Raw genomic sequence first — 16998 nt, 5'->3', positions numbered from 1 at the left:
GACGATTTCTATGTAGATATTACTGAAACAAACCATACTTACTTTTCCCGCAGCTTCTGTAGTTCCACCTTCAGGTCCTCATCTTCTAACTCTGACTCGTCATCACTGCTCATGGGGGATGATGGAGAATAGATGAGGGAGTTTTGCTTTGGAGTGTATGTTTTATCCCATTGTGGGTACTGCCCAGCATCCCTCTCTCTCCCCTTGTATTCTTGGGACCTGGTTGGTGCTGCAGACAGCTCAGAGTCACTGCTGGGTTGCTTCTGTAAACCATTTTGCATCTTAAGGTTTTTCACCCATAATACCGAGCCTGACTGAGCACTGCTACCATTGGCAGAGGTCTCCTCTAGCTCTCGGTCAGGGGTAAGGGAAGAGTCATCCGTCTCACAGGCAGTACTTGCAGACTGTGGAGTCTCCTCAGCTCTGGTCCCAGCCGACTCCGTTTCCCCAATAGAAAGTGTTTTTTCTGGTTCCAAAGAGGGGGACAATGTTGCAGCAGGTTCAGCAGAAGCAGACTGCTCTTGTTGCGGAACAGTAATAACCTGGAAAAGACCACAAATGTTAAAGGTATTGTCTGTAAAACAAAAAATAATATTTCAGAAGAATCATTCTTTACTCCCTCTATCCTTTTATGGAGGCTCTCTTTTAGAAACCAGGATTCTGACTGTACATAGCTGTCTGCACCCCTACACCCTAAAAAACAAAATTTATGCTTACCTGATAAATTATTTTCTTTCATGGCATGGAGACTCCACAAATCCATTCAATTACTGATGGGATATTCACCACCTGGCCATCAGGGGGAGGCAAAGAACCCCACAGCCAGAGCTTAAAGGGACAGTATACACCAGAATTGTTATTGTTTAAAAAGATAGATAATCCCTTTATTACCCATTCCCCAGTTTTGCACAACCAACAGTTATATTAATATACTGTTTACCTCTGTGATTACCTTGTATCTAAGCCTCTGCAGACTGCCCCCTTATATAAGTACTTTTGACAGACATGCAGTTTAGTCAATAAGTGCAGACTCCTAAATAACTCCACAGGAGTGAGCACAATGTTATCTATATGACATACATGAACTAGTACTGTATAACTGTAAAAAACTTTCAAAATGCTCTGAGCTAAGGGGCGGTTTTCAACGGTTTAGAAATCAGTTTGAGCCTAGCTAGGCTTAGCTTTTCATATAAACCACCAAGGGAACAAAGCAAATTTAATGATAAAAGTCAATTGGAAAGTTGATTAACATTGCATGCCCTATCTGAATCATGAAAGTTTTTTTTTTGGACATGACTGCCCCTTTAACTGTCCTCCCATTACCCATACTTCCCCAGTCATTCGGCCGAGGGAATAAAGAAAAGGAAGGAGAACAGCAGAGTTATATAGGTGCCACAGAATGGAAAGGGAGGGAGAATTAAAGGCATGTGGACCTAAACTGAAGGCACCACAGCTTGAAGAACCTTTCTTCCAAAACATCAAAAACTTGTAAAATTTTGAAAATGTATGTAAAGAGGACCAAGTAGCCGCCTTACAGATTTGTTCCATGGATGCTTTCATTCTTAAAAGCCCAAGAAGAAGACACAGCACGAGTAGAATGAGCCATAATCTTCTTAGGAGGCTGCTGATCAGCTTCCTCATAAGCAAAATGAATAACACACCTCAGCCAAAAGGACAGAGTAGTTGCAGTGGCCTTTTGACCCTTGCGTCTACAGGCATACACCACAAAGAAGGCAGGAGACTGCCTAAAAGCATTAGTAGCCTGGAGGTAGAACTTTAAAGGGACAGCCAAGTCTAAATAAAACTTACATGATTCAGATAGGGCATGTAATTTTAAACAAAATTCCAATTTACTTTAATCACCAATTTTGCTTTGTTCTCTTTGTATTCTTAGCTGAAAGCTAAACCTAGGAGGTTCATATGCTAATGTCTTAGACCTTGAAGGCCGTCTCTAATCTAAATGCATTTTGACAGTTTTTCACAACTAGAGGGCGTTAGTTCATGTGTTTCATATAGATAACATTGAGCTCATGCATGTGAATTTACCAAGGAGTGAACACTGATGGCCTAAAATGCATGTCTGTCAAAGGCACTGAGATAAGGGGGCAGTCTGCAGAGGCTTAAATAAAAAGGTAATTCCAGACGTAAAACGTGTATTAAAACTGTGTTGGTTATGCAAAACTGAGGAATAGGTAATTAAAGGATTATCTATTTTTAAAACAACTAAAATTCTGGTGTTGACTGTCCCTTTAAGGCATGCACAACATCCAAGTTGTGTAACAACCGTTCCTTCTGAGGATTAGGACAAAAAGGAACTTCAATCTCCTGGTAAATATTGCGATCAGAAACAACTTTAGGAAGAAATCACAATTTTGTACAAAGAACAGCCTTATCAGCATGAAAAATAAGATAAGGGGAATCACACTGTAAAGCAGATCATTTTGAAACTCTACAAGCAGTAGAAATAGCCAACAAAAACAGAATTTATGTTTACCTGATAAATTTCTTTCTCCAACGGTGTGTCCGGTCCACGGCGTCATCCTTACTTGTGGGATATTCTCTTCCCCAACAGGAAATGGCAAAGAGCCCAGCAAAGCTGGTCACATGATCCCTCCTAGGCTCCGCCTACCCCAGTCATTCGACCGACGTTAAGGAGGAATAATAGCATAGGAGAAACCACATGGTACCGTGGTGACTGTAGTTAAAGAAAATAAATTATCAGACCTGATTTAAAAACCAGGGCGGGCCGTGGACCGGACACACCGTTGGAGAAAGAAATTTATCAGGTAAACATAAATTCTGTTTTCTCCAACAGAGGTGTGTCCGGTCCACGGCGTCATCCTTACTTGTGGGAACCAATACCAAAGCTTTAGGACACGGATGAAGGGAGGGAGCAAATCAGGTCACCTAAATGGAAGGCACCACGGCTTGCAAAACCTTTCTCCCAAAAATAGCCTCAGAAGAAGCAAAAGTATCAAACTTGTAAAATTTGGTAAAAGTGTGCAGTGAAGACCAAGTCGCTGCCCTACATATCTGATCAACAGAAGCCTCGTTCTTGAAGGCCCATGTGGAAGCCACAGCCCTAGTGGAATGAGCCGTGATTCTTTCGGGAGGCTGCCGTCCGGCAGTCTCGTAAGCCAATCTGATGATGCTTTTAATCCAAAAAGAGAGAGAGGTAGAAGTTGCTTTTTGACCTCTCCTTTTACCTGAATAAACAACAAACAGGGAAGATGTTTGTCTAAAATCCTTTGTAGCATCTAAATAGAATTTTAGAGCGCGAACAACATCCAAATTGTGCAACAAGCGTTCCTTCTTTGAAACTGGTTTCGGACACAGAGAAGGTACGATAATCTCCTGGTTAATGTTTTTGTTAGAAACAACTTTCGGAAGAAAACCAGGTTTAGTACGTAAAACCACCTTATCTGCATGGAACACCAGATAAGGAGGAGAACACTGCAGAGCAGATAATTCTGAAACTCTTCTAGCAGAAGAAATTGCAACTAAAAACAAAACTTTCCAAGATAATAACTTAATATCAACGGAATGTAAGGGTTCAAACGGAACCCCCTGGAGAACTGAAAGAACTAAATTGAGACTCCAAGGAGGAGTCAAAGGTTTGTAAACAGGCTTGATTCTAACCAGAGCCTGAACAAAGGCTTGAACATCTGGCACAGCTGCCAGTTTTTTGTGAAGTAACACCGACAAGGCAGAAATCTGTCCCTTCAGGGAACTTGCCGATAATCCTTTTTCCAATCCTTCTTGAAGGAAGGATAGAATCCTAGGAATCTTAACCTTGTCCCAAGGGAATCCTTTAGATTCACACCAACAGATATATTTTTTCCCAATTTTGTGGTAAATCTTTCTAGTTACAGGCTTTCTGGCCTGAACAAGAGTATCGATAACAGAATCTGAGAAACCTCGCTTCGATAAAATCAAGCGTTCAATCTCCAAGCAGTCAGCTGGAGTGAAACCAGATTCGGATGTTCGAACGGACCCTGAACAAGAAGGTCTCGTCTCAAAGGTAGCTTCCAAGGTGGAGCCGATGACATATTCACCAGATCTGCATACCAAGTCCTGCGTGGCCACGCAGGAGCTATCAAGATCACCGACGCCCTCTCCTGATTGATCCTGGCTACCAGCCTGGGGATGAGAGGAAACGGCGGGAACACATAAGCTAGTTTGAAGGTCCAAGGTGCTACTAGTGCATCCACTAGAGCCGCCTTGGGATCCCTGGATCTGGACCCGTAGCAAGGAACTTTGAAGTTCTGACGAGAGGCCATCAGATCCATGTCTGGAATGCCCCAAAGTTGAGTGACTTGGGCAAAGATTTCCGGATGGAGTTCCCACTCCCCCGGATGCAATGTCTGACGACTCAGAAAATCCGCTTCCCAATTTTCCACTCCCGGGATGTGGATAGCAGACAGGTGGCAGGAGTGAGACTCCGCCCATAGAATAATCTTGGTCACTTCTTCCATCGCTAGGGAACTCCTTGTTCCCCCCTGATGGTTGATGTACGCAACAGTCGTCATGTTGTCTGATTGAAACCGTATGAACTTGGTCCTCGCTAGCTGAGGCCAAGCCTTGAGAGCATTGAATATCGCTCTCAGTTCCAGAATATTTATCGGTAGAAGAGATTCTTCCCGAGACCAAAGACCCTGAGCTTTCAGGGATCCCCAGACCGCGCCCCAGCCCATCAGACTGGCGTCGGTCGTGACAATGACCCACTCTGGTCTGTGGAATGTCATCCCTCGTGACAGGTTGTCCAGGGACAGCCACCAACGGAGTGAGTCTCTGGTCCTCTGATTTACTTGTATCTTTGGAGACAAGTCTGTATAGTCCCCATTCCACTGACTGAGCATGCACAGTTGTAATGGTCTTAGATGAATGCGCGCAAAAGGAACTATGTCCATTGCCGCTACCATCAACCCGATCACTTCCATGCACTGAGCTACGGAAGGAAGAGGAACGGAATGAAGTATTCGACAAGAGTCCAGAAGCTTTGTCTTTCTGGCCTCTGTTAGAAAAATCCTCATTTCTGAGGAGTCTATAATTGTTCCCAAGAAGGGAACCCTTGTTGACGGGGATAGAGAACTCTTTACCACGTTCACTTTCCAGCCGTGCGATCTGAGAAAGGCCAGGACGATGTCCGTGTGAGCCTTTGCTCGAGGGAGGGACGACGCTTGAATCAGAATGTCGTCCAGGTAAGGTACTACTGCAATGCCCCTTGGTCTTAGCACAGCTAGAAGGGACCCTAGTACCTTTGTGAAAATCCTTGGAGCAGTGGTTAATCCGAAAGGAAGCGCCACGAACTGGTAATGTTTGTCCAGGAATGCAAACCTTAGGAACCGATGATGTTCCTTGTGGATAGGAATATGTAGATACGCATCCTTTAAATCCACCGTGGTCATGAATTGACCTTCCTGGATGGAAGGAAGGATAGTTCGAATGGTTTCCATCTTGAAAGATGGGACCTTGAGAAATTTGTTTAAGATCTTGAGATCTAGGATTGGTCTGAATGTTCCCTCTTTTTTGGGAACTATGAACAGATTGGAGTAGAACCCCATCCCTTGTTCTCTCAATGGAACAGGATGAATCACTCCCATTTTTAACAGGTCTTCTACACAATGTAAGAACGCCTGTCTTTTTATGTGGTCTGAAGACAACTGAGACCTGTGGAACCTTCCCCTTGGGGGAAGTCCCTTGAATTCCAGAAGATAACCCTGGGAGACTATTTCTAGCGCCCAAGGATCCAGAACATCTCTTGCCCAAGCCTGAGCGAAGAGAGAGAGTCTGCCCCCCACCAGATCCGGTCCCGGATCGGGGGCCGATATTTCACACTGTCTTGGTAGCAGTGGCAGGTTTCTTTGCCTGCTTTCCCTTGTTCCAGCCTTGCATTGGTCTCCAAGCTGGCTTGGCCTGAGAAGTATTACCCTCTTGCTTAGAGGACGCAGCACCTTGGGCTGGTCCGTTTTTACGAAAGGGACGAAAATTAGGTCTATTTTTTGCCTTGAAAGGCCGATCCTGAGGAAGGGCATGGCCCTTACCCCCAGTGATATCAGAGATAATCTCTTTCAAGTCAGGACCAAACAGCGTTTTCCCCTTGAAAGGAATGTTTAGTAGCTTGTTCTTGGAAGACGCATCAGCCGACCAAGATTTCAACCAAAGCGCTCTGCGCGCCACAATAGCAAACCCAGAATTCTTAGCCGCTAACTTAGCCAATTGCAAAGAGGCGTCTAGAGTGAAAGAATTAGCCAATTTGAGAGCATTGACTCTGTCCATAATCTCCTCATAAGGAGGAGAGTCACTATCGAGCACCTTAATCAGTTCATCAAACCAGAAATATGCGGCTGTAGTGACAGGGACAATGCATGAAATGGGTTGTAGAAGGTAACCCTGCTGAACAAACATCCTTTTAAGCAAACCTTCTAATTTTTTATCCATAGGATCTTTGAAAGCACAACTATCCTCTATGGGAATAGTGGTGCGTTTGTTTAAAGTAGAAACCGCTCCCTCGACCTTGGGGACTGACTGCCATAAGTCCTTTCTGGGGTCGACCATAGGAAACAATTTTTTAAATATGGGGGGAGGGACGAAAGGAATACCGGGCCTTTCCCATTCTTTATTAACAATGTCCGCCACCCGCTTGGGTATAGGAAAAGCTTCTGGGAGCCCCGGCACCTCTAGGAACTTGTCCATTTTACATAGTTTCTCTGGGATGACCAAATTTTCACAATCATCCAGAGTGGATAATACCTCCTTAAGCAAAATGCGGAGATGTTCCAATTTAAATTTAAAAGTAATCACATCAGATTCAGCCTGCTGAGAAATGTTCCCTAAATCAGTAATTTCTCCCTCAGACAAAACCTCCCTGGCCCCCTCAGATTGGGTTAGGGGCCCTTCAGAGATATTAATATCAGCGTCGTCATGCTCTTCAGTAACTAAAACAGAGCATCCACGCTTACGCTGGCAAGGGTTCATTTTGGCTAAAATGTTTTTGACAGAATTATCCATTACAGCCGTTAATTGTTGCATAGTAAGGAGTATTGGCGCGCTAGATGTACTAGGGGCCTCCTGAGTGGGCAAGACTCGTGTAGACGAAGGAGGGAATGATGCAGTACCATGCTTACTCCCCTCACTTGAGGAATCATCTTGGGCATCATTGTCATTATCACATAAATCACATTTATTTAAATGAATAGGAATTCTGGCTTCCCCACATTCAGAACACAGTCTATCTGGTAGTTCAGACATGTTAAACAGGCATAAACTTGATAAGAAAGTACAAAAAACGTTTTGAAATAAAACCGTTACTGTCACTTTAAATTTTAAACTGAACACACTTTATTACTGCAATTGCGAAAAAACATGAAGGAATTGTTCAAAATTCACCAAACTTTCACCACAGTGTCTTAAAGCCTTGAAAATATTGCACACCAATTTTGGAAGCTTTAACCCTTAAAATAACGGAACCGGAGCCGTTTTAAGCTTTAACCCCTTTACAGTCCCTGGTATCTGCTTTGCTGAGACCCAACCAAACCCAAGGGGAATACGATACCAAATGATGCCTTCAGAAGTCTTTTATAAGTATCAGAGCTCCTCTCACATGCGACTGCATGCCATGCCTCTCAAAAACAAGTGCGCAACACCGGCGCGAAAATGAGACTCTGTCTATGCTTTGGGAAAGCCCCTAAAGAATAAGGTGTCTAAAACAGTTGCCGATATTATTATATCAAAATACCCAGAATAAATGATTCCTCAAGGCTAAATAAGTGTTAATATCAATCGATTTAGCCCAAAAAATGTCTACAGTCTAAATAAGCCCTTGTGAAGCCCTATATTTACAATCGTAATAAACATGGCTTACCGGATCCCATAGGGAAAATGACAGCTTCCAGCATTACATCGTCTTGTTAGAATGTGTCATACCTCAAGCAGCAAAGGACTGCAAACTGTTCCCCCAACTGAAGTTAATGCTCTCAACAGTCCTGTGTGGAACAGCCATGGATTTTAGTTACGGTTGCTAAAATCATTTTCCTCATACAAACAGAATTCTTCATCTCTTTTCTGTTTCTGAGTAAATAGTACGTACCAGCACTATTTGAAAATAACAAACTCTTGATTGAATAATGAAAAACTACAGTTAAACACTAAAAAACTCTAAGCCATCTCCGTGGAGATGTTGCCTGTACAACGGCAAAGAGAATGACTGGGGTAGGCGGAGCCTAGGAGGGATCATGTGACCAGCTTTGCTGGGCTCTTTGCCATTTCCTGTTGGGGAAGAGAATATCCCACAAGTAAGGATGACGCCGTGGACCGGACACACCTATGTTGGAGAAAACAAAACCTTCCAAGATAAAAGTTTAATATCAAGAGGAGGAAAGAGAGGCGCTGAGTCTTCAAGTTGATGCAAAAAGGTTTATTAGGAGCAGGCTTCCATGTAAGACAACAGGTAAGCTCCTATCTTATGCGTTTCGCGCATGGGCACATAAAAGTTTAATATCAACAGACTGCATAAGCTCCAAGGAGGAGCAACATATTTAAACACAAGCCTGATTCTGACCAGGGCCTGAACAAAAGGTTGAATGTCTGGAAAACTAGAGAACAGAAGCAATGGTCAGGATGTAACAACACCTAGATACCCAGATAGATCTAGATATTAAGAAATTTTACAAGCAGGTGGGGATCTGATGATGAAAATGTCGGAATTAATGTAACCCAAAGAATGTCAAAGACATTTAAAATTTGTGTTTAAACTTTTTTTTTAATTCTATGTACATATCATGACTTTAGATGTAATTTTATATATTCTGTAAATCTCAATAAAAAAGTAATGTATATATAAAAAAACAAAACAAAGATCTGTCCCTTTAAGGAACTAGCTGACAAACCCTCTTGGAGAAATAACAGATTATGAGGAACAACATCATCAGCAAACCCGCGCTACCAAGCTGGAGAAAATAGGATCACGAGGTCCGCTCCTATGACCCTGGGATGGCAAAAAGAGAGAACAGATATTTCTGATATAACTCCCACAGAACTGCATCCCCCTAGCACTGTCTGAGGGTCCCTTGATCTGGATCCGAAGATGGGATAGAGGAGAGAAGCCATGAGGTCTATCTCTGGAACACCCTACCTTAGGGTAGCTCGAAGAACACAAACTATGCAGGGCAGCGTGGGATCAATTACTTCCAAGCACTGCGGTACTGAAGGGCGTGTCGAGGACTGATGACAAAGCAGAGAGAGGACTGAATTTTCTCCTAAAAAAACAAAAAACAGGTCCAAGACCGAGAACTCATCAAATAACTGTAAATGAACAATTACCAGTTTTAGATGAATGCAAGACCTCTTACTGTCCTATCTCAGAATATGGATGATTAAAAGGGACAATATAAACTCAGCCCATTGAATTTACTTCCCTCATGAGTCCTGGATCATCCTTGAGGTCTGATGTAAGCCACAAAGCTTAGTTGAAGTCACACTACTAGAGCATTATAGATAGCTCCCAACTCCAGAATGTTCCTTGGAAAGAATACCTGAGAGCTCTTAAGGAACCTCAAACAACTCCCCAGTCTGAGAGGCTGGCATCAGAAGACACAATCTCCCACGATGGTCTCAAAAATCATGAGCCTATTAATGGATGAACCTGACAGAGCCACCAGGAGAGAATTCTCACGTGTGGCAGTCCAGGATGAGAAGCTGAGACAGATCCGAAAAAACGCTGTTCCATTGACTGAGCATACATATGAGAGGTCTCGAATGGAAGAAAGCAAAAGGAATAATATCCTCCTAGACCAAATAATAAGTAGAACAGAAAGAACAGGAAAGAAGCCTAAACTAAATATTTTAGCGAGATCTGAACTCGTGACCCTTGGTTTACAAGACCAGTGCTTTAGCCCCTGAGCTATGAAGCTTTTGCTAGATCATTACAAGGAAACCTCCTTACTACTAGGAGAAAAAAGAAAATTTATGCTTACCTGATAAATTTATTTCTTTTTTGACACGATGAGTCCACAGATCATCTTAATTACTAATGGGATTCAATACCCAAGCTAGAATACACAGATGATAAGGGAGGGACAAAACAGGGAACCTAAATGGAAGGCACCACTGCTTGAAGAACCTTTCTCCCAAAGACAGCCTCATCCGAGGCAAAAGTGTCAAATTTGTAAAACTTTGAAAAAGTGTGAAGAGAGAACCAGGTTGCAGCCTTGCAAATCTGTTCCACAGAAGCTTCATTTTTGAATGCCCATGAGGAAGCAACAGCCGTTGTGGAATGAGCTGTAACTCTCTCAGGAGGCTGCTGTCCAGCAGTTTCATATGCCAAACATATAATGCTCTTCAGCCAAAAAAGAAAGAGAAGTAGCCGTAGCTTTCTGTCCCTTGCGTTTTCCTGAGAAAACCACAAACAAAGAAGATGATTGATGAAAGTCCTTAGTAGCCTGCAGGTAAAAAGTTAAAGCACGGACCACATCCAAATTGTGCAAGTGTCTTTCTTTCTTAGAAGGATTAGGACACAAGGAAAGCAAAACAATCTCCTGATTAATGTTCCAATCAGAAACAACCTTGGGAATCCTAACTCTACTCAATGAGTAGCCCTTGGATTCACACCAATAAAGATATTTACGCCAAATCTGACGGTAAATCCTTGGGGGCTGTGGCAAAACCGAAAGGAAGAGCCACAAACTGGTAGTGTTTGTCCAGAAAGGCAAACCTTAAAGGGACAGTAAAGTCAAAACTAAACTTTCATGAGTCAGATAGGGCATGCAATTTTAAACAACTTTCCAATTTACTTTTATCATCAAATTTACTTTGTTCCCTTGATGGTATTTTTGAAAAGCTAAACCTTGCTAGATTCAAACTGATTTCTAAACAGTTGAAAACCGCCTCCTAGCTCAGAGCATTTTGAAAGTTTTTCACAGTTAGACTGTGCTAGTTCACATGTGTCACATAGATAACATTGTGCTCACTCCCGTGAAGTTATTTAGGAGTCTTCACTGATTGACTACACTGCATGTCTGTCAAAGGCACTTAGATAAGGAGGCTGTCTGCAAAGGCTTAGATACAAGGTAATCACAGAGGTAAAAAGTAAATTAATATAACTGTGTTGGTTATGCAAAAACGGGGAATGGGTAATAAAGGGATTATCCATCTTTTTAAATAAGAAAATTTTTGGTGTAGACTGTCCCTTTAAGAACTTGTGATGATCCCTGTGAATGGGAACATATAGATACACGTCCTTTAAATCCACTGTTGTCATAAATTGACCCTCTTGGATCAATGGAATAATGGAATGAATAGTTTCCATCTTGAAAGACGGTACCCTGAGAAACTTGTTTAGACTCTTGAGGTCTAGAATCGGTCTGAAGGTTCCCTCTTTTTGGGAACCACGAATAGATTGGAATAAAACCCCAGTCCCTGTTCCTGAATTGGAATGGAAACAATCACTCCCAGAGCGGAGAGGTCTCCTACAAAGTGTAAGAACGCCTCTCTCTATCTGGTCTGCAGATAATCTTGAAATTAGAAATCTGCCTCTGGGAGGAGAAACCTTGAACTCCAGTTTGTATCCCTGACACACTATATCTATTGCCCAGGGATACAGGACATCCCGAACCCAGGCTTGAACGAAGAAGGAAAGTCTGCCCCCTACCAGATTCGGTCCCGGATCGGGGGCATGCCCTTCATGCTGTCTTGGAATCACTAACCGGCTTCTTGGACTGCTTTCCTTTGTTCCAAGACTGGCTGGGTCTTCATGTAGGTTTGGACTGTTCCTGAGGAGGAAGAGAAAGAGTTTCCCTTGAAATTTCGAAAGGAACGAAAATTGCTTTGTCGTCATTTTTGTTTATATCTCTTGTCTTGCGGGAGAAGATGACCCTTACCTTCCATGATATCAGAAATAATCTCCTTCAGATCGGGTCCGAACAAAGCCTTCCCTTTGTAAGGAATAGCTAGAAGTTTAGACTTAGATGAAACATTCGCAGACCAAGGCTTTAACCATAAGGCTCTGCGGGCCAAGACAGAGAAACTCAATATCTTCTCTCCCAATTTGATAACTTGAAGGGAAGTGTCTGAAATAAAGGCATTTGCTAGCTTAAGAGCCTTTATCCTATCTTGGATCTCATCCAAAGAAGTTTCAGCCCTGAGGGCCTCGGACAGTGCATTAAAAAAATATGTCGCTGCACTAGTAACGGTGGCAATGCAAACAGAAGGTTGCCACTGCAGACCCCGGTGTACATAAATCTTCTTGAGTAACCCCTCTAACTTCTTTTCCATTGGGTCCTTGAAAGCACAAATATCCTCTATAGGAATAGTAGTTCTTTAGCAAGGGTAGAAACAGTTCCTTCTACCTTAGGAATAGTTTGCCAAGCCTCCTTAACAGAGCCAGCTATAGGAAACATTTTCTTAAAAATAGGAGAGGGAGAAAAAGGGATGCCCGGTCTCTCCCACTCCTTTGCAATAATTTCAGTAGCTCTCTTAGGGACTGGAAATACATCTGTATAGGAAGGAACCTCAAAATATCTGTCCAGTTTACTAGACTTCTGAGGGACAACCACCACTGTGGAGTCACTATCATCCAAGGCAATCAAAACCTCCCTGAGTAACAGACGAAGGAGATCAAGTTTAAATCTGAAAGATACCACCTCTGATCTGTCAGGGGTACTAAACCCTCTGAATCTGAAATTTCTCCTTCAGAAGCTACTGCAGTACCCTCCTCTTCAGGCTGTTGGGAGGATATGTCTGAAATTGCGACAATTGCGTCCGATACCTCGCTTACTGAATGTCTGGCTTTTCTCTTACGTTTGCTCTGTAACATTGGAAAGGCAGACAAGGCATCAGAAATAGTTGAAGACATAAGAGAAGCTATGTTTTGTAACGAAATCCCCACATGGACTATAGCGGAAGTGCAGGGCACTGCTTGTGAGGGCGGTAAAATTTGGGACGTTTGGGGAGAAAGCTGCGGCATAAATTGACCTTCAACATTAGACTCTTGGACAACATCTGCCTTAGAAAAGACTGACTCTGAAAAAATCTTATCCCTATAACAAAGTCCTTTGAATACATGATGGACAGAAAGGGATTGGTGGTTCCATATTAGCGTCAAAACATAAAGCACAGGTGACATCTTGTAAGTCCCTTTGGTCCATGCTTGAACACAATTTACCAAATAAAAATTATCAGACTAGTTTGGGAAAAATAATTGTAAAAAAAGTTACTGTCTCTTTAAATTTAAAACGATTCTTTTATTAACTTGCCCCAAACCTCTGCACCTCAGCACTCTGCTGAAGTGCTCCTACCTGACAGAATATCATTAGGATCCAAAACGATCTTATTTTCAGCGTTACTCTCTCTTTCTGCTTGAAAATTTCTGTCAACCAAATGATGCAGGAAAAGCACTGTGTCTGCACTAGTAACGCATGTCTCTCATGCGTCTCCAGAACAGACCAGTGAAACTGCGCACTGACTCAGAGCTTGAAGCACTACTGAATGGCGCACCCCCCCCCCCGGAAGGACCGCTCATCGTGGGCGTGACCTAAGACACCATACAAAACTAACTGTGAAACCACCAAAGCCATTAATGTACCTCCTTCAGAGTAAACACTGCTTTCTCCAGCCCCAGTGCCCTGTTCCATACACTGCCCAAATATCTTTCTCATAGGAAAGAAACAATGTCCCCACATAAAGAACTGTATAGTTAAAAATAGCCCCTTATGTCATAGAATCTGCTATTAAAATGTCTGAGTCCTTATCCCAGCACTTAAGGCAGCACTTACCTTGTCTTCTGCCTGGCAGCAAGGCAACTCTCAGGCTTGAGAGGTCCTGTCCCTCACATCGACCTGAGGAAATCAAAATGCTGAATCAACGAATATCTCAGACTGAAGGATAAGGGCAGCAAGTAAATTATGGGAGGTGCAGTGAGAATTATGTCCCACAAGTTCCCATTGCTTTAAAGCCACCAAAGCTCTACTGTAGAGACTGATATGGACTAAGTGGGAGGGAGGGGAAGAGCTATTTAACAGCTCTGCTGTGGTGCTCTTTGCCGCCTCCTGCTGACCAGGAGGTGAATATCCCATTAGTAATTAAGATGATCCGTGGACTCATCTTGTCTTAAAGAAATTAGATTAATGAATCCATCCATATAAAGAGCAAGTCCCTTGTGTAAGGCCTGAACTCACGACCTTCAGATTACGAGAATGAAAAACTAGCTACTGCCCCTGAAAAGAACGCCAGTCTGTTCAGACAGACCGCTTCCCAGATGATCACTGAAAATAAATAATGTCTCAAAATCATCAAGAAAAATATAATTTTACATAGGACCATACATAGCCTCATTATGAAAAGGATTATATATATGTTTATATATATATATATATATATATATATATATATAAAAAAAAACCCCCATAGGATTATATATATATATATATATATATATATATGACAACACAGTATGTCACACATTAGTAGAAATCACCCTAATATGAGATAGATAATATTGAGCCCATGTACATAAAATGGGGTAACATAAAAATAAACATATTAGTGTCCTAAACTCACTAAGAAAAAGATGTATAAAGATGTATGTGACATAGGGCAATACATAAAGTCACATACATTAGTAGAAATCACCTCAATATGAGAGAAATCACAATATTTTAAGAGGTAGAAGGGTAAAAATCCCCACCGATTATCAAAACACTATGTAGGTTGAAAAATAAGGAGAGTAATTAGCACCTATTCACTAAGTACTGACCCAATCCATAAATGATTTTCAACCCCAACCAGGTCAGAAACAACATGCAGCCGTACTAAATGTTATACCGGCTATTAAAATCCATAGCACTTTAAAACAATGACTGCAATACTAATAGTGCATCACTATAGCCCAGGGCACATAAGGGATAACAAAAAACAATTTATGTAAGAACTTACCTGATAAATTCATTTTTTTCATAGTTGCAAGAGTCCATGAGCTAGTGACGTATGGGATATACTGTACATTCCTACCGGGAGGGGGCAAAGTTTCCCAAACCTCAAAATGCCTATAAATACACCTCCCACCTCACTCGTATCTTAGTTTAATGTATAGCCAAGAAGTGAGGTGTGTAAAAAGGAACTGGAAAAAATAATGTGCTTTATACAAAAAATAGGGTGGGTCTCATGAACTCTTACCACTATGAAAGAAATGAATTTATCATGTAAATTCTTACATAAATTATATTTTCTTTCATGTAAGTGGCAAGAGTCCATGAGCTAGTGATGTATGGGATATAATACCCAAGATGTCGAAGTCCACGAGTCACTAAAGAGGGTGGGATAAAATAAAAACAGCTATTTCCGCTGAGAAATTAAATCCCAAAAAATTATTACGTTTTCTTAAAAATTAAAAAAAAAAAAAAAAAAAAAAAAACTAAAATCAAAAGGCATTAGAATCAAGCTGAGACAACTGCCTGAAGATCCTTTCTACCAAAAGCTGCTTCCAAAGAAGCAAACACATAAAAATGGTAACATTTAGTAAAAGTATGCAAAGAAGACCAAGTTGCTGCTTTGCAAATTTGATCAACTGAAGCTTCATTCTTGAGAGCCCAAGAAGTGGCAACTGATCTAGTAGAATGAGCAGTAATTCTGAAGAGGAGACTGCCCCACCTCCAAATAAGCTTTGTAAATCAAATGTCTCAAGAAGCCAGACCTTTCCTGGAGCCAGAAAAAATAACAAATAGACTAGAAGTCTTTCTGAGATCTTAAGTAGCCTCAACATAATATTTTAAAGCTCTTTCCACATCCAAAGAATTTAAAAACCTTCCAAGAGTATTCTTAGGATTAGGACACAAAGGAGGAACAACAATTTCCTTATTGATGTTGTTAGAATTCACAACTTTCCAAGAAAGTAATTTAATGTCCAGAGATTGCAAAGGATCAAAAGCAGGAGCCTGTAAAATCTTCAAAACCAAAATTGAGACTCCAAGGAGCAAAAATAGATTTAAAGACAGGTTTAATATGAATCAAAGCCTGAACAAAACAGTGAGTATCAGGAAGTTTAGCAATCGTTCTATGAAATAAGACAGAAAGAGCAGAAATTTGTCCAAAGTATTTGAAGACAAAACCTTTATCAAAACCATCATGAAGTAACTGTAAAATCCTAGGAATTCTAAAAGAATGCCAAGACTAATCATGAGTTGAACACCATGAATTATAGGTTTTCAAAACCCGAAAATAAATTCTCCTTGAAACAGACTTGCGAGCCTGTATCATAGTGCTAATAACGGAGTCAGAGAAACCTCTTAGACTAAGCACTTAAGTATTCAATTTCCATGCCTTTAAATTTAGAGATATGAGATTCTGATGGAAAAACGGCCCCTGAAACAGAAGGTCTGGCCTTAAAGGAAGTGGCTAAGGCTGGCAACTGGACATACTGACAAGGTCCGCATAAAAAACCTGAGAGGCCAAACTGGTGCTATCAGAAACACATAAGATCGTTCTATTATGATCTTGAAGATCACCCTTGGAAGAACAACAAGAGGCGGAAAAAAGTAAGCAGGTTGGTAAAAACCAAGGAACTGCTAGAGCATTCACCATCTCCGCCTGAGGATCCTTGGACCTAGAAAGGTATCTAGAAAGCTTCTTGTTTAGACGAGAGACCATCAGATCTATTTATGAAAGACCCCACATATGTACAAAATGAAAAAAACATCTGGATGGACAGACCACTCCCCCGGATATAAAGTCTGAAGGCTGAGATAATCCCCTTCCCAATTGTCTACACCTGGGATATGAATCGCAGAAATTACACAAGAGTTGGATTCCGTCCAAGAAAGTATCCGAGATACTTCCTCTGTAACTGAAGGACTGCGAGTCCCTCCTTGATGATTGACACATACCACTGTTGTGATATTGTCTGTTTGCAAACAAATGTAAAAGTTCTCTCTTCAATAGAGGCCACGCCTGAAGAGCTCTGAAAATAGCATGGAGTTCTAAAATATTGATAGGTTTCCAAACCCCTAG

The 16998-nt window shown here is 41.7% G+C and overlaps 1 protein-coding gene across 4 annotated transcripts in view; it reads right to left on the bottom strand.

Moving 5' to 3' along the window:
* The window catches only part of WNK3 (WNK lysine deficient protein kinase 3), a 544128-nt gene that overhangs the window by 59551 nt on the left and 467579 nt on the right, over positions 1–16998 (bottom strand). For all 4 annotated transcript variants that reach the window (XM_053695870.1, XM_053695869.1, XM_053695868.1 and 1 more), the window contains exon 21: positions 43–542. In XM_053695870.1, the coding sequence (XP_053551845.1) occupies positions 43–542 (500 nt within the window). The remainder of the gene's footprint in view (positions 1–42; positions 543–16998) is intronic.

The sequence above is a fragment of the Bombina bombina genome, chromosome 12, assembly GCF_027579735.1.
Source record: "Bombina bombina isolate aBomBom1 chromosome 12, aBomBom1.pri, whole genome shotgun sequence".
NCBI classification, from domain to species: domain Eukaryota; kingdom Metazoa; phylum Chordata; class Amphibia; order Anura; family Bombinatoridae; genus Bombina; species Bombina bombina.
Note: the sequence above shows the minus strand (reverse complement) of the source record. Positions and strands in the feature narration are given on the sequence as shown.